Source organism: Suricata suricatta, chromosome 9 (assembly GCF_006229205.1).
Source record: "Suricata suricatta isolate VVHF042 chromosome 9, meerkat_22Aug2017_6uvM2_HiC, whole genome shotgun sequence".
In the NCBI taxonomy this organism is placed as follows: domain Eukaryota; kingdom Metazoa; phylum Chordata; class Mammalia; order Carnivora; family Herpestidae; genus Suricata; species Suricata suricatta.
In genome coordinates this window covers 105340030-105360640 of record NC_043708.1, presented here as the reverse complement: position 1 = coordinate 105360640, position 20611 = coordinate 105340030, and the positions used below count along the sequence as shown (strand labels likewise).

Sequence of the window (20611 nt, the reverse complement as noted above, 5' to 3'; positions counted from 1 at the left end):
GATTCTGTGTCTCCCCCTGTCTGCTCCTCCCCTGCTCCCTCTCTGTCTCTATCTCTCAAAATAAATAAATAAAATAAAATAATGAAGACATAAAAAAAGTTTAAAAAAAAAAAGCAGATTGAGGGGCGCCTGGGTGGCTCAGTCAGTTAAGCATCCAGCTTCGGCTCACATCATGATCTCATGGTTCATGAGTTCAAGCCCTGCATCAGGCTCTGTGCTGACAGCTAGCTCAGAGCCTGTAGCCTGTCTTCAGATTCTGTGTCTCCCTCTCTCTCTGACCCTCCCCTACTCACGCTGTCTCTCTCAAAAATAAATAAAACATTAAAAAAAAATTTTTAATTAAAAAAATAAAAAAGCAGATTGAAGGGATGTTAAAAAAAAGAAAAAAATTTTAAAGGAGAAATAGAGTTGGGGCGCCTGGGTGTCTCAGTCAATTAAGTGTCTGACTTTGGCCCAGGTCATGATCTCACGGCTCATGAGGTCAAGCGCCATGTCAAGCTCTGTGCTGACAGCTCAGAGCCTGGAACTTGCTTCCAACTGTGTCTCCAGCTCTGTCTGCCCCTCCCCCACTCACTCACTCACTCACACACACACTCACTCTGTCTCTCTCTATCCCCCTCTCTCAAATATAAACATTTTAAAAATGTAAAGAGAAACAGAGCTGAAAAAAGACAATCTGGGTCATATTATGGAGGGCTTTGAGTAGCGGCTACATTTCTAAAAATCTCGTTCATCTGGATTTCTCATCCCCAGTCTCTGGTGAAGGAGAAGCACTTCCGCCCATCGCTCTTCCACAGATTCCTCCTTAGCATCCGCTCGGCACCCGGCACTGTTTGAGCGCTGCGGTGGCCGGCCTCCTGGGGGAATGAGCTGTTCCACATAATTGAGTGCAGCGGTGACTTATCACATTAATTATTCCTTTTAATCAACTGGATGGAAATGCTTCTGAAGGTTATAATACAGTTTTCACACTTTTTACACCGCAGCCTGCCAGGTGGGGGAGGGGGAGAGGGGGTCTCATTGGAGGCTTGAAATCACCGAGGGGAATGTGGGTACCAGGGTACAATGAAGCTTCCCTGAGCTGCCACAGTGGTTTTTTAAAATATTTTTAATGTTTGTTTTTGAGACAGACAGAGTATGAGCAGGGGAGGGGCAGAGAGAGGGAGACACAGGATCTGAAGCAGGCTCCAGGCTCTGAGCTGTCAGCACAGAGCCCGACGCGGGGCTCGAACCCATGAACTGTGAGATCATGACCTGAGCTGAAGTTGGTTGTTCAACCAACTGAGGTCCCCAGGCACCCCTGCCACCATGTTCTATGCTGTGTCCCTTCACTGCATGGCCTCACCCTGCCCTGCACTCCCCAGCTCTGCTGCCCTCTCACTGGCTGCGAATCCACCATGGGGTGGCCGAGCTGAGGGCTGTGCTTGAGGGAAACGTGTCCACGTACGAGCCTGTGGATCTGAGCGAGGCGGTTACAGAGCTCACCTTTGAGAAAAGCTCGTGAATTTCAGATCTGTGAGGACTTTGTGACCCCTGCTTCCCCTCCCCTGTGTCTGGGCCATGTCCTTGGCAGGGACGGTGGCACTCCTCTGCCCTGGAAGGTCCACAGGCTTCTCAGACTCCGAGTACCCCAGAGCTGAACTCAGCCTAACCCCGCCCTGTATAAATGAGCCATCCTTCCACACACGGACAAAGGAACTCAGCCACCATCCCGGGCCCTTTGCCCCCTTAGCTCTGATGAACTCCAGGCCCTAGGGACCCCACCTCTGGCGGCTCTAACCTGCTGTCTCCTCTCCACCCCCAGTGGAAGCCGTCAGTATACAGGCCCGACAGGAGCCCTCCCCTGCCTCGTAGTCCATGACTTGGGTCCCTTGCAAGGCACAACTCAAGGCCCTGTAGGAACCGGCCCCACCCATCTCTCCATCCTCTGCACCCCACACAACAGCAACACCCAACCACCCGTCATTTTCCAGACTCTCCATGCTGCCCCATGCCTCAGGACCTTTGCACAGGCTCATCCTTCCCCCGACTTCCCTGGTCACCCAGCTACTTGGTCATCCTTCAGAACTCTGACCTACTGTCTCTTCCCTGAAGGCTTCTCTGACCCTGTCCAGGCCTCCCCTGCCTCTCCTATGCCTCCTACAGCTCTCTCTCTCTCTCTCTCTTTTTTTTTTTTTGCACATTTCACACTATAATTATTTGTTCACACACCAATGCTTCCCCATGAGCTGAGAGCAGAAGCTGCCTTCCGCAGCCTGTATCCCCAGCACCTAAGACCTTGCCTCTCACACAGATGATCAGCAAATGTGGACTGGAGCCACCCTATGGGGTGGGTGGGTGCTCTGTGCTACCAGCTCAGTCGAGAACTTCAAAGAGACCCAGGAGAGCTGTTTTGAGCCATGTATTAGAGGAGGGAGTACCTAAGGCAAAAGCATGAGAAACAGCAGATAGTGTCTGTGGAAAGGCCAGAGAAGACAAAGCCTAGAGTGGTAGAGAGAGGAGCTGGTATGCTGTGGGGGTGAGGGATGGCCCCCAGAGAAAAGGGCTGCCCGCCCACTCATCCCTCCCTGGCTTTCCCTGGCCCAGGTGCCCTTCTGGAACGGCTGCAGTGAGGATGAGCACTGTGTCCCCGACCTCCTGCTGGATGCCCACAGCGACCTGCCCACAGCCATGTGAGTAGGCCCCTCCCTGCCCCCACCCTGACTCCTTTCCCTCCCTGCTGGTGGACCCAGGGCTCCTAGAGGAGCTGTTTACTTCCTGCACATCTCTCTTGCAGGCAGCATGGGTCAAACACTGAACTTGGAGCCTGAGTCTAACCCAGGCTCTCTGCCTCTAACTCCTGTGGGACCTCAGGCAAGTCCCCTCCCTCTCTGGGCCTCGGCCAGATCCTCCGTAAAATGAAAACTACTAGTTTATCCAACCTCCTCTAATTTTATTAAGAAAAAGGAGTCCTTTCTTTGGAACCTTCACTACCAAGCAGATAAAAGGTGGAGAATAAGGGGCCCCTAGGTGGATTAGTCAGTTAAACATCCAACTTTGGCTCAGGTTATGACATCAAAGTTTGTGAGTTAGAGCCCCACATCAAGCTCTATGCTGACAGCTCAGAGCCTGGAGCCTGCCTCAGATTCTGTGTCTCCCTCTCTCTGCCCCTCCCCACTCATATTCTGTCTCTCTCTCTCAAAAATAAATAAACATTAAAATCGTTTTTAAAAAGTGGAGACTAGGACCTGTGGTTCTATAGCAGAAAAGGGGAAAAAATAGAAAATGTCATATTTCAAATTTATGTAATATATTTTCAAATAATTCATGCTCAACTTTTACCCAACTCCGAGATATTTAGATAGAAGACACATCTGATGGATATTTAGATACAATGACGTATACAATAAATAGAAATGGCACAAACACAAGCACAAAGAAGAAGCAGCAAATATTCTATCCATCTAAGCCACTAATCAAGATTGTCTTCACATTTGGCGCTGAACTTCCCAGTAGCCAAAGCCCAAAGGGAAACATGCTGGGTAGAGAGGCGATACAGGAGTCGGGAGGCCTGGCCCCGCATCCCCCAGCCCATCCTCCTGATCCCTGGGGGTCCCTTCCCCGCAGGGAGTACTGCCAGCGGGTGCTGAGGAAGCCTGCGCCGGACTGCTCCACGTTCACGCTCACCTTCGACACCGCCGTCTTCATCATAGAGAGCACGCGCCGGCGGGTGGCGGTGGAGGCCGTGCTGGAGAACAGGGGCGAGAATGCTTATAGCACCGTCCTAAATATTTCGCAGTCAGCAAACCTGCAGTTTGCCAGCTTGATCCAGAAGGTGAGACCTTGGTGACCTGCCCCGCCTTCCAGAGGCTGAGGGCAGAGGCAGGAAAGACGGGCTCCAGCCAAGGGGCCTGCCCGGCTTACAAGCACCTGTGACCAGACTTCTCCCGGAGATTCACATCAACCTGGCCCAAGGTCGGGCCTGCAACAGTGTGCTTTTAACGCTGCCCGGGCCATGGGAGTGTGTAGCCAGCATTGAGAACCACCAATAGAGGAGGGTCTGACCCATTCAGGAATGTGGGGAGGGATATGCTTTGGTCTGTCCTTGGCCCTCATTAGGTGTGTGTGCACGCGCACACACACACACACACACACACACACACACACACACACCATATTTGTGCACGCCAGCTCATAAACACCCTCTGCCTACATCTCATCCTTCAGGGGTTCTCAAAAGGCCCCTTCTAACAAGAATCGGAACAGGCTACTCCCACTTTCCCATCATGCCCAGCTGCTTTCACAACAAATTCCAGACCCTTTGTTGTGGCATTCAAGGCCCATCCTACTTCACCATCCATCACCTGCCACCTCTAGGCTCACGCCCACACCCTGAGTCCCACTGCCACTGCCACTTCCCAGCACACCTGAGGCCCTACCCACACAGTCCCCTGCCTGGGCTCCCTCCCTCCTCTGCCCAACAGACTCCTGTTTCTTCTTGGTTACCATTTCACAGAGGAGGTGACTGAGGCACAATGAGGCATTAAGGGGCCAGATCAGGAGCGCACAGCTGCTAAGTGGCAGTGTGGGGTTCCTCACGGCACAGCATAATCATGTCGTGTGCTCTCGAGGGCCTTCCCAAAGCCCCAGAAGGCCACACAAACCCCTCCAGCCCCCTATAAGTCTGGGGCGCAGCCCTGTGTGAACTGCAGGGACATCCAGAGTGCCGAGTGCTAGCGTGCAGTAACCCGAAGCTCCCGCAGGGCACAAGAGAAGTCCCGGAGAAAACCCAGGACATTGCTGTCATGTGTGGGTGCCGGGGTCCCCTGGTCCCCGCCCACAGGGACCCCTGAGTGTCCATGTGGAGCCCGGAGTGTGGTGTGGGGCAGGCACAGGGGCCCTTCTGTCCTCACCACCACTGCGGAACCGCCACCAGTCGGTCCCTCTATCAGGCCCAGGGCTGGGCCGCACCACCACGCCCCCCCACAGCCCTGAGGGGAGGGGAGGAGGCCATGTGATGCCCTTTCAAAGTGCTGTCCTGCCCAGAAATTTTTGCATCTGTCACACTTGGGACACTTAGGGGGGAACTGAGCCCAAAACCTACCTCCACCTTTCAGCACTTCCCTGGCCCAGACTTTACAGTCTCATGCCTATTCATGGCCCCAGGGGCCAAGAGTCATGGGGTTTTGTTTCTGGGGCGCAGAAGAGCTTTGGGAACTGAGGGGAGGCTCCTGGCCCCTTCACAGGACACCTCCCATCCATCCTCAGCCCCGGAGATGCTCACAGCTGGGAGACCAGCTCCCCTCTCCCTGGTCTTCCCCTGACCATCCAGCCAAGGGGAACTCGAGCAGAGGAAGCACCCCCTTAGCCAGGAACAAACGTGTTAGTCTGACCACATACATTTTGTGCACGCATATGCAAAAGCATGCCCAACCTACATATCCATCCAAGGAAACACACATGTTCCTTAGGCATGCAACTTCAAGCCCAAGGGTGCAGAGCCCACAGCAGGTACAAATCATCAGCCTAGTGAGCGACTACACTGAACGAGGCCCTGCGTTTATATGCTTTGTATCATTGAACGCCCATAGCGACTAAATGAGGTAGGCACTGTCATCCCCATTTCACAGATAAGCAAAATGAGACCCAAGCGAATTAGTGGGTCATCTGCCACCCAGCAGCATCAATCTAGAGGGTGCTGTGAGTCCCCTCCCTCAGGACCTGTGCTGAGACACCTGCACTAGACCTGCAGGGCCCCAGCTCAGATAGGCTGGGGGGCCTGGTGGTGTTTCCCCCTCAAACCCACCACCACCCCTTTCTCTAGGGCCCCTGTGGTCCCAACTTCCTTCCAACTGCAGCTTCAGTACAGAGGGTGGGGGTAGCTTGGGGGGGCCCAGACCTGGGTCTCTGGCCCACCTAACTGCTCCCCACCGTGCCCTCCCACCTCCAGGATGACTCAGACGGCAGCATCGAGTGCATAAACGAGGAGAAGAGACTCCACAAGAAAGTCTGCAATGTCAGCTACCCCTTCTTCCGTGCCAAGGCCAAGGTGGAGGCTGGGGGCCATGTGGGGGCGGGGTCAGGCAGGGACTGGGAGGCACTGGGGATGCCAGAGAAATGGAAGTGAACTGAGGGGACAACAGGGAAGGGAGGGAGAAGCCCAGGAAATGACATTCAAATAACCTAACTAGCCAGCCCACCCCAGGAGAACATCCAGGTCCCTTCACCTGCAGCAGGTGGGGAAGGGAGGGGACCCTACCACTCCTGCCCACCTTTTGGCCACTTAACCCTGCTCTCCTTTATCATGACACATTTTCTCAGAGACCAACCTCATCCTCCGGTGTGCATGGCAAGAGACTGGGATAAAAACTCACATTTTGTGAGCACTTACCACGAGCCTAAAAGTGCCTGTGGAAAGTCGGTAGGGTATGGGGCGGGGAGAAGCAAAGTTGTCAGGGAACATCTCCAAATTCCAGACTCCAGATCGTGTGGCTTTCCCCCATCTCCGCTGGGCAGTGGGCAGCCACTGAAGGTTCTGGAGCAAGAGAAGACCCGACTGAGACCAAGCTGCTTGTAGAGCAGGAATCAGAGCTTGAGGCAAGAGCTTGCTAGAGAGTGGCAGTGTGTCTCCAGGACCAGGGTCTGCAAGGCTGGTGGAAGGAGAGGAGGTGGGGCAAGAGGTGGGGGTCCCCGAGGGCTCCTTGCCAAAGGACACAAGTCAGCAATGGGGCCCGAAGATCTCCTTAGGAAAACCCAAGAGGGAAAAGCACAGGGGCCTATGGAAAGCCCCAGGACCGCCTCCAGAGTGGGGCGGAAGGTGGCAAGGAGGGTCAGAGGTCACAGGGTGACAATCAGGGGACCCAGGGCCCAGTCCCGGGCAAAGCCCTTGGCCTGGGTCATCGGAATAGTGGGAGGATGGCTGCACTAGGAGGCAGGAGCCTTATTAACGTGCTGGGTGCCGGGGGCAGCCTCCTCCCTTCTCCTGGCCTCACCCCACCTCATCTTCATGTGGGAAGAAGTGGTGGGTGAGGCATCTTACCTCTGGCTTCAGGCCCCAAATCCTGTGGCACGGGGTGGTGGCCGCCTCCCCTTTCCCACCCAGGGACTCCTGCAGGAGTCTGAAGTTGGACCTGCTGCTTTCTAGTTGCCAGTAGTTGAAAACAAAAAAGGAAGCCACAGGAGGGAGGGCTGGCCCCACAACCAAGAGACCCCAGCAGAGGACGTCTGGTCCATGGCTGTCCCCGTCCCAGGTCCTGAGCTCAGCAGGCACCTGGCCCTCCCACCCCCAGCCCCCCTCCAGCCAGCAGCCCCCCTCCCAGGCCGGGGGCAGGGGCAGGGGCAGGGAGGGCAGGCCCAGACCTCCAGTTCCCAGCCACCCCAGCTCCAGCGACTGGACCTCTTCCTCGCAGGTAGCTTTCCGCCTGGATTTTGAGTTCAGCAAATCCGTCTTTCTGCATCACCTGGAGATCCGGCTCGCGGCTGGCAGGTCAGGGCCCCGCCTGCCCCCTCTTCCTCCAGCTCCGTGCTGCTCCCGGGCCTGCTAGCCCCTCCCTGCGCTGACCTGGGAACCCCCACTCCCCACTTAGGCCAACCTGCCGCTTGCAAGGCTGCTGCCATTCTTCAGTCTGGGGCAGCTTGGACATAAATAATAACACCCTCACCTTTATGTAGTAGTTTCTATAGCCTATGTAACAGTCCTCACAGCAGCCCCCAAAGATAGGCGAAGCAAGGGATAGACATCCTCACCGAGTAAAGGGAGTGAGGTCTCTTCAAATGGAATAATGCCAGGCGCCAGGGTGGCACAGCCGGTTAAGCTTCAGACTTCGGCTCAGGTCATGATCTCTCGGTTGGTGAGTTCAAGCTCTGCGCTGGGCTCTGTGCTGACAGCACAGAGCTTGCTTCAGCTCCTCTGTCCTCCTCTCTCTCTGCCCCTCCCCAGTTTGTTCTCTCTCTTTCTCAAAACAAATAAACTTTAAAAATATAACAAATAAATAAGTGAAATGGGAAAATATCCCGGGGGAGAGAAGTCCAGGACAGAGAGAACACTGGGTTGGAAGTAGGGCAGCCAGTGCTCCGCTTCCAGTTTCACTGTGTACACGCTGTGCGTTGCAGGGAAGTTCACTCACCCTTTCTGGGCCCTCCTCTTCTTTTCTTACCTGCAACTTGGGAGGTGGGCTGCGCATCTCCAGGGGCTGCAGTGAGCCCGTCAGGTGTGCTGGCTGAGCTGGTAGAAGCCGGTTCCTTCCTGATGGCTCTGGGGGCTGTCCCTGCAGTGACAGTGATGAGGAGGAGAGCACCAAAGAAGACAACGTGGCCCTCCTGCGCTTCCACCTCAAATACGAGGCCGATGTCCTCTTCACCAGGTGGGCGGGGCCCCGTGGGAGGGGGGCCTGAGGGAAGTGAGGCCTCAGGTGGGGTGCCCCTGGGGGGCCGCCCAGAGGTGTCAGGGACCAGGCTCCAGTGCTGAGGGACCATGGGCCAGAGGCAGGTGTGTCCCTGAGTGGTGGGAGGGTGCAGCCCCCTCATCCGTGGTGGGCAGGCGGGTGCTGTCAAACTATCAGAAGGAGGAGACTCAGATCCAGCCTCCAGGGAGCTCCCAGCAGGGGTGAAGACAGAGGGCTGGGGCAGCCAGAGGCGTCCACCCCAAGTTCAGGCAGTAAGTGGGAACGTGGTCTGTAGAGAAGTTTCAAATAGTGATAAAACCTACCAAAACTCCATCTGCTTTTCATTACTGACTTGCAACCGCAGCTCTAGATGGCAAAAGTGAGACAGCGCTCCTCCCCACGGGGCAAACTGCTCCCACTGCCCTGTGCTGTCCTCCATTCCCCTCCGTGTACCACCGGCCCCCAGCCTGTCTTCTGGGAGCTCCCTGGTGGGATGAAAAGCTCAGGCCCTCCCTCAGCCACTGCTAAAGGCTGGAACGGGGCATGGTGGGCAAGTTCATGCTCAGAGGCCAGGCCCTGGGGCAGGGATGTCAAATAAGGCTCTTCTGGTTCACGCCCATCCCACACGGGAGGACGTTGCTAACTGATGTCAGCGTGTATTCCTGCTGAGCCTCAGAACCCTTCCTGACCGGGCTCTCCGGATGGACGCAAGAGGAAACCTGTTTTTGCAGTCTAGGAGAGCCGAGCACACGCCCGCACCCTCTTTGGTTCATTTCTCCATTAGCCAACATTGACTGAGCTCATGCGGCCTGTCCTCTGTCCCTGCAGGAGCAGCAGCCTGAGTCACTACGAGGTCAAGCCCAATAGCTCTCTGGAGAGGTATGATGGCATCGGGCCTCCCTTCAGCTGCGTTTTTAAGGTAAGAGCTGAGGAGCCCCCTTTTGGGAGGGGAGGAATCTGGAATCATTGCTCGTGCCTGGGGTTTGGCCCGACCCTGTCACCCACTCACTGTGTGATTTTAGGCAAGTTCCTTCCCCTCTCTGGGCCTCGTCTAGACACTAATGGCACTGGACTGGGAAGGTGTATCAGTGAAGGTTAGGTGCGGCTGCATATGATTTAAAAAATATAAAAACAGCGTCTAAACGGACCAGGGTTTATTCTCTCCATAAAAGAAGTCCAGAGTTGACAGCTTCACAAAGTCATCGGTATTGGGGCTCCCTTCTGGGCCACCGGCCTCAACATGCGATTACCAGCCTCTCAGGTTCCTCATGGGCCGAGAGCTGCAGCTCCAGCCATCGCGTTCTCCTTCCAGGAAGAAGGAAGGGGAGAAGAGCAGACCCTTCCCTACTAAAGAAGCTCCTTGGTAGTTTCTCACACTTGCAGTTACATAGGGAAGCTGGGAAACGTGGCGTTTGTCTCGGTGCCTGTCATTAAGGAAGGGGCGAGAAGGAGAATTAGGAGGCAGTTGAGCAGTCTGCAGTGTGGGCCCCCGAGCCTCTGAGCTCTGCATGAGAGCTGGGGGCAGGCTGACAGCTGGGAACTGCACTCCAGCCGCACAGGTGCCTGGCTGGGCTGGACCCGGAGGGGTTTAGCTGAGGCCACTCAGTTCCCTGACCGCAGGGCAGGGGGGCCGCCAGCACCAGGCTGCAAAACCCCCACAGCCAAGGGAGGTTAAAAATGGACGTGACCTGGGGCACCTGGGTGGCTAGGTCCGTTAAGCTCCCGACTCTTGATTTCGGCTCACATCATGAGCTCACGGTTCTTGAGTTTGAGCCCCTGGGTTGGGCTCTTTACTAAGAGTGTGGATGGAGCCTGCTTGGGATTCTCTCTTGCACTCTCTGCCTCTCCCCCAACTCCTGTGTGCAAGCACGCACACTCTCTGCTCTATGAGAAAACAAACAAACAAACAAAAAACAGAAAGAAAAGAAAATGGACATGACACATGACCTTGTCCTCCAGCCACATGCCCCCGCTGACTTGTCCTCAGCCTCCAGGACCCTGACCCCATCCCCGCGTTCACACAACCTCATCCGTGCAGCCCCCGCCCTGATTTGAGCTGCAGAACTTCCACAGTGAGAAGGCCAGGGGACGTGCAGGGGGCTGTCTCCCAGGCCTGGCCATGGCCCCTGCGGAGCTCCACCTCCACCCCTCTGGCCTGTACTGACGCCTCCCGCTCTGGCCACAGATCCAGAACCTGGGCTTCTTCCCCATCCACGGGGTGATGATGAAGATCACCGTCCCCGTCGCCACCAGGGGCGGCAACCGCCTGCTGATGCTGAGGGACTTCCTCACTGACCAGGTACGGGCGGCCTCGGGGACCGGCTTAAAGGAGAGGGACCAGGAGGAGACAGGACTTGTCCGTGGGCATGTCCCCAAGTCCTCCGTCCTCAGCTCCTCCTCCCAGGACCAGGGCCAGCTGGGCCTCCTGGGGAAGAGGAGGAGAAGGGAACATCTCGGGGAGGTGGCGGCGGCCATGCTGGTTGTGAGGCCGGCGTGCGTCCCTCGTGCAGGGGAACACGTCCTGTAACATCTGGGGAAACAGCACCGAGTACCGGCGCACCCCGATGGAGGAAGACCTGAGCCGTGCCCCACAGCTGGTGAGTGGTCTGTGCTGCTCCTTTTCTCCTTGGCCGGTGGTTGGTCACCAAGAGCGCGTTGAGCACAAAGTAACCCAGAGGAAACAGAATGAGAAGATGCTTCTTGGTCTTAATCGTCTCACAGGGTACATAGAGTGAATGCCAAAGAAGCCAGGGGACCAGCTGTGACCCTGATGTCACAGGTGTGACAGGTGTCAAGAGAGTGACAGTGGAGGAAAGGAGCAGGGAGAGAGGACTGGCAGCTGTGCCTTAAAGGGCCAGCGGGACACAGATGAGCAGAGGGAAGGGGAAGGAACCAGGTGGAACAAGGCTGCGGAGGCCAGGACCTCCATGGCTGGTAGTGGAGACATTGACCCCATCAGCTGGGGCCTCCCTGTCCCCAGAGATGGAAGGCCACTCATGTCACCTCCCAAGACCCTCCCCCAAACACCTGCTAGATTCCAGGCTTGTGTTCCCAGTCTTGCCACTGTCCCCAGATACCATTTTCTGAGCATGCTCTCATTATTCTTCCCCAAACAGAAATCTTAGCTGTTTTAGCAGCTTTATTCCCCAAACGAGTGCCTCACACAAAGCATTTCGTGAGTGTCGTGTAGTTTACTGAGGCCTGGGCCTGGGTGGGGGTTGAGGTGGCTGCAAGAAAGAGACTCGAACAAGTTTAACCGAATAAATTCTGATTATTTGATGATTTCTTTGGTTTTTCTGTTCCGATGGCATATAATAATAGTGTTAGTACAAATAATAATAGTGTTAGCCTCACCAGTCAGTCCTTATAAATGGCTCTTCTCAGCTTATGGCTCCAGCTAGGACCTCCAGTCAATGGGACATAGAAATGATGACAGTCTTGTCTTGATCTTGATTTTTTTTTAAGTTTTCATTATTAAACATGACACTTGCCATAGATTTTTTATAAACACCCTTTATTCAGATTCAGTGAGTTCCTTGGGAGTTTTTTTATTTTAATCATAAACAGAAGATGGATTTCCCAAAAATGCTTTTTCTGCATGTGTTCCAGTAAGCATGCAGTTGTTTCCTCTGGTCCGTTTGTGTGGTGATGACATTTCTAGGTTCCCTAACATTGAACCAAAGTTCAGCTCCCAAAAGACACCCAGTTACTCACAACTTCAAGTACAACACACGCCCTCCTTCCCTTGTGGTCCAGCCCTCCCCTGGCAGCCGCAGCCCTGCGTCCCAACCCCCACTGTCCTTGCCCCTGTCCTCCGCCCCGCCTCACCCAGGAGCAAACCTTGGGTGAGGGGTGGAGCTCAGCCATCTCCCTGGCGGCTCGGGTCATGGCAGGGCCAACTGCCTTCCCCGCGCCCCCGGAACCCTGGTTGCCCACCCCGAGACCTACCCCCCTTTCAGAATCACAGCAACTCTGACGTGGTCTCCATCAGCTGCAACGTGAGGCTGGCCCCCAACCAGGAAATCCATTTCCATCTGCTGGGGAACCTGTGGTTGAGGTCCCTAAAAGCAGTAAGTAACAGGGCACCTGGGGGGCTCGGTCAGTTGAGCATCTGATTCTTGATTTTGGCTCAGGTCATGATCCCAGGGTTGTGGGATCAAGCCCTGTGTCAGGCTCCACACTGAGCATGGAGCCTGCCTGAGATTCTCTCTCTCTCTGTCTCTCTCTGCCCCTCTCTCCTGCCACCCCCCTCTGTCTCTAAAAATAAAAATAAAAGCAGTAAGTAGAGCACCTGGGCTGAATGCCAAGGAAGAAAGGGGAGGTGGTGGGTGCTGGGGAGTCTCCCCCCAGGGAGGGCCCGGCTTCTGACAAGACCTATGATCATACAGCTCAAGTACAAGTTGATGAAGATCACGGTCAACGCAGCTTTGCACAGACAGTTCCACAGCCCCTTCATCTTCCGTGAGGAGGATCCCAGCCGCCAGGTGAGCCCCCTGGGTCCCTGCAGACCTGAGCTTAAGCCAGGCCAGCTGGGGAAGGGGTGGTCCCTTCCCCTAGAGTTCCCCTCCACTCGTGTGTGTTCCTGCAGGAGACAGAGGGACCCATCTGCTGGCAGTTAGCACAGCATCAGAGGAGAGGGGGAGGGGGAGAGCAAGATCAAAGGGCCTTTAGGGGCGAAAGTAGGGAGGGGGCCGGAAGTAGGCATTCTCCTAGTGCCTGGGGCGCAGCAGGCTCTGGACCACAGTAGTCCCATGGAAGAGAGGGAGGAGAGGAAGCTGCATGTTCTGCACTAGTAGAAAGTACTGGAACCCAGGCCCCTCTGCTGGTGAGGCTCACTGATAGGAACCACCAGCTGTGACGCTGGGTCCTGGGCCGGCTGGCAGCCTCCAATGACCACCCCTCTCCTCCCCATCCATTAGTACCTCAAATCTCAGGAAATGCACATGACATGCTTTACAGAGTCTGGTATGAACTGAATTCGTGAAGACCAAGGAAACTCGAGTTGTCTCTATATTAGGACTCTTTCTGAATCAGATAAAACCAGACTGTCACAGACCAGACTGCCTTGAATCAGGGCCTCCCAAAGGGGGCGAGGCTTCCTGCAGTGCTCTCCTGAGAAAAGGAGAAGCGGGGTCTTGAAGAAAAGCCCAGTCCTATGGAGACACGGGCATCCTGGGCATGGGACACTGCTGCCCTCCACTGGCCACATCCCCAAACCGTGGCCCTGGTTCCTGTACCCAATGCAGCGTTAACCCCAGCCCCACCCCCAGGAGATGCTGGAGCCCAAACTAGGCGCAGTCAGGAGGCCAGCCCTTCATAGAAGGCACGCATATCATTCATAAACAAGGTGGGGGCCGCCACGCAGGGGCGCAGCAGGTGCCAAAACCTAGAGGCAGGATGCAGGTGACCCACCTAAAAAGCAGTTCATTCATCCAACATTTGTTGGGTGTTCTTCCTATGACTCAACCCCCCCCCCCCCTGCCAGGGATACAGAGATGAATTAAGCAGACATGGGGATGAGATAGCAAAGTCATGGCCACAATCTGGGGGTGAGCACAGGCGCTGGACTTGGGTGGGGGGCCAGTCAGAGCAAGGGATGTCCAGGGAAAGTTCTCTGGTGACAGTCTGCTTCAACTGAATCTTGTGAGATATGTTGGAATTCTGCAGGCAGCCAAGAGAGAAGAGGCAGTGTACAGGCACGCCCACCACACACACACACACACACACACACACACACACACACACTACCCCGTCTCTACACTAGTTCATCTTTTAAATGAATTCTCCTTCTCCATCAGCTCCCACTCCCCCGCAAATCCCTCTTTTTTGTTGATTTACTGTTTTAGAGGGACAGGAGAGGCACCGAGGGAGAGAGAGAATCTTAAGCAGGCTACACGCTCAGCACGGGCGTCACACAGGGGTCAATCCCATAACCCTGGGATCATGACCTGAGCCAAAATCAAGAGTCGGATGCTCAACAGACTGAGCCGCCTGGGTGCCCTCCAAAAATCTTTCTTATACTCTCTGGATGCCTCACGTCTCTCTTAGAAATCCAGCACCCCAGAGTTTAAGCCCCTGGGGGCCTGGCTGTGTGCTCGGTGCCAGGGGCGGGAAGGCAGAGAAGGCCCCAGCCATTACGGATGGACAGAGAACACAGAAGGGACCTGCCCTTTGTTGAGCCCCCACCCTGGGCCTGTAACAGACACTTTGCATGTTTCCTTGCTCACTCCTCAGAGCACTGTGAGGTACGCCCCACCCCGATTTTTCAGATATGGAAACTCAGGCTGTGTGAGATAAGGCAGAGAGGGGGCTGTGACCCGCTTCGAGTTGAACAGTGAGTCAACTCGAGCTGCGCCAGGATTCTCCCCTGCTGCCGCGGGGGCTCGTTCATGCGCCATTCGGCATGTTGAGGGAGCTCCTGCTCTGTCCCAGGCCCTGAAGATGGGACAGTGAGCAGACACAGCCCTGCTCCCCTGGAGCTGACGTTCTAGATGGGAAGAAAGGCAAGACATGTGTATATATCAGCATCAAATGGTGATAAGTTCTGCCCGGAAAAAGGCAGGCGCATAAAGGTGGAGACTTGGGGGGGGGTGCTTTTTTATACAAGGAGATTGGGAAAAGCCTCCCCAATAAACCGACATCGGAGACGATGAAGAATAGGGGTGTCATGTGGCTAGTGGGGGGGGAGCACTGCAGGAAAGAAGGGACAGCAGTACGAAGGCCTCCGGTGGACGTGTGCCTGGCGTGTTGGAGGGCCAGGTCTCTGGAGGCTTGGAGTAGAGAGAGCCATGGGAGGGTGGGAGATGAAGCCACTGAGAGGAGCAGAACTGGAGAGAGTAAGGCCTGGAGGGCCACACAGGGCTCTTATTTTCCACTCTGAGTCGGAGAACACATCCGCCCTGCTCCAGACTGGCACCTAGCACACAGCCTGCCATGCTGAGAACAGACTGCAGAGGGCGAGGCCGGAGCCAGGAGGCAGCTGGCCAGCTCCTGCAGCCTGGGGGGGGGGGGGCGGCGGCGTGGAGAGAGGGTGTTCAGCCCAAGGAGGTAGCCGTGGAGCGGGACTACCACATTCTGGGTGCTTCAGAGGTAGAACGGACAGACAGCTGGACATGAAGGTAAGAGTCATTGACGAGCAAAAGGCTTCTGGCCTGAGGAACAGCGAGGAAGGACAATGCTGGCATTTGTTTTCATGGGAAAGGTGGTGATGCCACAGGGTTGAGGGTACAAAGTGGGTAAAAAGTTTGTCCGGACACCTGTTAAAGATGCCAAGCAGGCCAGGAAGACAGGAGGACAGGAGGCTGGAGAGTCCCGGTAAAAGGGACAAACGTGACAGCAGTCAGCGTGTAGATGTTAAAGCCCCACGACAGAGTGAGTTTGCCTACGGCTGTGTTACGCTTTCCCCGGCCCTGAGCACTTTTATCTTCGGAGACCCTTCCTCCTTAAGAATAATTCAAACTAGGGGCACCTGGATGACTCAGTCGGTGAAGCATCTGACTCTTGATTTCAGCTCAGGTCGTGATCTCACAGCTTGTGAGTTTGAGCCCCGCAGCAGGCTCTGTGCTGACGGTGTGGAGCCTGCTTGAGATTCTCTGTCTCCCTCACTCTCTGCCCCTCCCCTGCTTGCTCTCTACCTCTCTCTCTCTCTCAAGAATAAATACATAGACATTTAAAAATAACAATTTATTATTTTAGGACAACTATATATAAAGACCAACATAATCCAGGCAAGAGATTATATTTGTTTTTCCCTCAAATTTTAAAAGAATTAGAACATTTGCATGGGCTCCTAAAGTCACAAAGTACCCTGGGCCCCCCATGCGTACTGGGTAAGACTGTGCTGAGCTCACCAGGAAATGACTATAGATAAGGAAGAGGTCCCAGCACAGAGCCATGGAAGGTGGGACAGAGCCCAAGGCCAAGGCGGAAAGTTTCAAAGAGGAGGCAGGATCACCTGGGTCATTTAACTCCCGTGCCCTTTGTGCAAGGGCCGGGCCCTGTGAGGCATCCGCGGGCTGGGTGCCCCCGACCCCTCCGGCAGATCCCAGCAGGCCAGCTCCTGCCACCCCGGCCGCCGCCCGGGCCCCGGGACAGGAATGCTGGTGAGCTGGCGCACTCCTCCCCTTACAGATCACTTTTGAGGTCTCCAAGCAGGAAGACTCGCAGATCCCCCTCTGGATCATCGTGGGCAGCACGCTGGGGGGCCTCCTGCTGCTGGCCCTGCTGGTCCTGGCACTCTGGAAGGTGAGGCCCAGCAGGGGGCGGCGGAGAGCAGCATCCCGGCTGTTCGGCGCAGGTGGGGGTGGGCCTGTGAGCTCTGTGGCGGGTCCCCACGTTCTCCTCCCTGGGGGAGCTGGCACACACACCCCTCTGGCCTCCTGCCCAGAATTTGCCTCCTGCTACCTACACAGCCACGTCCCACCACAGCAGGCAGACTGACGAAGGCCACCAGAGGGCCCTCAGCTGGTGGCTCTGACCCTTTTGTGGGTCCCTTTGAGAACCTGATGAGAGCTCAGTCTTACTCTTCTCAGAGGAAACGGCAAAGCACACACAGCCACAAAATTTCTCCAACAGGGTCAGGCTGTTAACAAGCCCCCAAACCCTCCTCTGTCAGTGAGCCTCAGGTGCAGAACCCCTGGTCTCTGATGCGGGGAGGGAGGCCCAGAGAGGCGTGCTGACCAAGGCAGAGTCACACAGCATGACTTCTCGCCTCCTGACCCAGGCTCCATCCACTTCATTGCAGTCCCCCCTCACCAGTTAAGTGGCCCATTGCACGGCCCACCGAGGGAGTTCTGCTGGGCTGGGGGTGTATGTCGGGGGTACTCAGTGTTAGCTGGGGCATTCAGGGAAGCCTTCTACAGGAAGACGCCTTAGGAGGGTTAGTGGAGGGGAAGCAGAGACGGGGGACAGGCCATGTCTGCCCTGCCCACCTCTGAGACTTCTCCCTTTGCCTCCTCAGCTCGGCTTCTTTAAAAGTGCCAAACGCAAGAGGGAGCCTGGCCTGGACCCCACCCCCAAAGCGCTGGAGTGAGGCTCAGAGGAGGCTGTGAGTTGATGGGGGCCAGGACACCAGTCCAGGCCATGTGCCGGCCCAGGCCGCTGAGCTGGGGTGGAGAAGCCGCCAGCTCGCTTTGCACTTGACCTCATCTCCTGAGAGACCAAGCCTGCACCCTCCGGAAGGAACTCAAGCCAGTTTTAAGAAGGACTGCGCTGCTGGGAGGCCGCGACACCTCCAACACAGATCCCTGGTGACTTCAAGGGACCCTGTCCCAAGACACACCAAAGCCTCCCCTGGGCTCTGTGGGAGCGTTTGCCGCCCCCACCACTAAGGTGCTAGGATTTCATAACCATCTCATCCTCAGAAGACACCGGCAGAGGAAGGACGCGATGCAAACCCGTTCTTCACACTCCAGGCCTCAAGTCCCAGCAGGACCCAGTGAGGCAGCAGATCTGAAACTTGTGCTGGCCTCCCATCCGCACAACCCCACCGCACCCCATCCCCAGCACTGCCCAAGGCTCTTGAGTCCCACCCACCCTTTCCCCAGGCACGAGAGCTGCCCCTGAATGAACCCCGGGGCCCAAGGGCTTGGTGGTGACAGCTACTGGACAGGGATGAAAAGAGACCCTGAGGCGTGGAGACTGTGACAGACGGGCAGCTGGGATGCAGAATACGGGGCGCCCACCCCGAGATGGGAGGCAGGTGGGCCCTCCACCTCCACACACCAACCCCCCCCCCAGCGGCTGTTGTGCCTAGCCCCCGCGGAAGCCTGCAGTCGGCGCACTCCCTGGGTCCCTGGTACCCACTTGGTCTTCCCGCCTGCCTGCCCCGAGGGCAATGACTGGAGGCCCAGCAGCGCCCAGCAGCGGGGTAGCAGGAGGGAGCTTCCTTTCCCTGCATCACCAACCTCTCCGCGCACGCGCTCACACACGCTCACACACACACTCACACAGCCTCCCTCCCTCCCTTCCACCCACCATGCCTGAGAGAGAAGGGCTCAGCCGGCACTGCTGAGCGGTCCTCTCTGGAAAGCACCGGTTAAAGCCGGTGCAGGGACACCCAAGTCTGTGGAACCTCGGTGGCAAATACCTGATCCTGAACCACTGGCCCATGGGACAAGTGGTACCACCAATGATGGCGCCTTGAGGACAACAGGCACACCGGGTGCCCAGCAAGTAATTTATGCCTTAATCTTGTTTTGAGATAGAAATGAAAGGGGGGGCGCATCAAAGGCATCTGCCCCCCGTCCCATAGTACGACCTTTACTGTCGTAAATGTTTTCTAAAACTATACCAAAAAAAATAGTGATTGAAAACAACCAAGGTGCTATCTCCCGTTCTGTGGGCAGGGCATATCCGGGGAGCCAGCGTCTTTTCTCCGAAGGAAAGGAGGTGGGGGAGGGGCCCCTGCTTTCTTCCCAGTATGTCAATGTTTGGAAGGGGCTTGTCCACCGTTTGCTCCCTGCAACGCCCCCTCCAGATGGCCGCGTGGTCCGGGGTGGACGTCTCCAGTGACACAGCACTTCCTTCCTCCAAAGACCACGAGTTAGCCCACAGGTCACTGTCCCTTCCAGTCCTCCGTTCCGGCTCCTCCCCCTCGGGCCTCCCAGACTTCTCCAGGCTGGCATTTCAGTGCTCACCTTATACTCTGGAACTTCTCCACCTTTACACACAGGCTGCTCTTAAACCAGGCGGTCTCCCTTCTAATCTCGTGCCGGTAGAGTCCCAAGAGGCCAGAGGTAGAAACGTAGAAATTATTTGATCCTGTTTTCCATGCCCCCCCCCCCATAGATGAGGACACTCTGAACCAGAGCAGTTAAGAGACAGCCCTCAGATCCACAGCAAAATCCACACTCCTCCTGGGATTGCTCTCTCTGAAGTGGGGTAGTGATTCCAGCCCGGCCTGGGGGATCACTAAAGGAGCAGAACCACGGACACACGGTAACTGTGGGAGCCCCACCCAGATCAGGACACATTTACAGTCGAGTTTCTCTGGAGTCCTGCGCTCATGAATGGAGCACCTGACGGAAGGACCCTCCGTGAACCCCACACGCACAAGGGTGCCGTGTGATGTAGCACGGAGTCTCCCGTCCAGTACCGTCAACTCTGAGAGAACACTGTCACGTGAAACCCGCCTTGTAGAGCCTGGCATTCATGTTTAAAGAGTTGCTACGTGCGGCCACGCTGCAGCCCAAACAAAATCTACCTGCAGGTCAGATGCAGCCCAGAAGTGACCAAACGGGACCCTCCTGCCCGTCAGAGGCCACCTTTGTCCCCAGGGCTCCATGGCTCCTCCATGCCCCACCCTGGCCCTACACCAAGAACAACTAACTGGCCAGAAGGCAGAGATTTGTCACTTCAAGGCCTTCAGCCCTCCCCCTGTGTCTCTCACGTCTATTTCTCCATCAAGTCTCCCTTTCTGAATTTATCTGCTCTGGGGTATAAACGATCAAGACAGGTCTTACAGAGTTCCTGGTACGGCCACAGAGATGCATTTAACAGGGAGCAAAGCTCTTGCTACAGCGCCTCTCAGGCCTGAGGAGCTTTAAAAGATATCTATGCCAGCCGCACCCCCCTCTCCCCGGGAATCCCGTGTAATTGGTTGGGAGAGGGGCTGGGCCATCATTTTTGATTTATTAGAGTTCCCCTGGTGACAGATGTGCTGAGTCGAGGTCAACATATAGGCTGGGAAACAAATAAGGGCTTAGTCAACACGCACAGGTGACCTTCCATTGATGAGTAATGGGCACCATGCTGTCATCACAATGTTCAAGTTAGCCCGACTCCAGCCTGGAGCAGGGAAGACTTTCTTGTCCAAGGAGTCTCCAGAGTGGGATCTGCTGTGGATTTGCTATAGATTTCTGGGTCTCCAGAGCCCCAAGGGGACTCTTGGAGAAGTTGACCACATTTGCTATTGTCTGGAAGAGAGACGAATAGCAGTCTCTGAAACAGTTTTGGCAATTAGTGGCAAGCAGCCCAAAATGCAACTGCAAATCAACATAAAATTCATATTGTGGCTCACAGATGGATATTGTTAGCAACGCTCTATTCTGTAGTTAAGAATATTTATGATGGAACTAAGGGCTGAACTCAGAGTGCTAACATGAAGTGTAACCAACTTTTTAAAAATGGTTCCGTCTTTTAAAAGCATTGCCAGCAACCTAGACGCTACTCTAAACAAGCGGCTTTGACTTTCAGGTGGCCACAGGACACCTGCGCGAGCAAGCCTATAGCAAACAAGTGCCTAGGAG

At 55.6% G+C, this 20611-nt stretch overlaps 1 protein-coding gene across 1 annotated transcript in view; it reads left to right on the top strand.

The window, feature by feature from the left end:
- ITGA11 (integrin subunit alpha 11) overlaps positions 1 to 18679 on the top strand; it is a 104806-nt gene extending 86127 nt beyond the window's left edge. Inside the window, exons 19-30 of the mRNA XM_029952261.1 lie at positions 2587 to 2672; positions 3607 to 3814; positions 5930 to 6028; positions 7389 to 7465; positions 8253 to 8342; positions 9192 to 9282; positions 10549 to 10662; positions 10874 to 10960; positions 12323 to 12433; positions 12752 to 12847; positions 16494 to 16607; positions 17323 to 18679. Coding sequence (XP_029808121.1) covers positions 2587 to 2672; positions 3607 to 3814; positions 5930 to 6028; positions 7389 to 7465; positions 8253 to 8342; positions 9192 to 9282; positions 10549 to 10662; positions 10874 to 10960; positions 12323 to 12433; positions 12752 to 12847; positions 16494 to 16607; positions 17323 to 17394 — 1245 coding nt within the window. The 3' untranslated portion in view covers positions 17395 to 18679. The remainder of the gene's footprint in view (positions 1 to 2586; positions 2673 to 3606; positions 3815 to 5929; positions 6029 to 7388; positions 7466 to 8252; positions 8343 to 9191; positions 9283 to 10548; positions 10663 to 10873; positions 10961 to 12322; positions 12434 to 12751; positions 12848 to 16493; positions 16608 to 17322) is intronic.
- The last annotated feature ends 1932 nt before the right edge of the window (positions 18680 to 20611 follow it).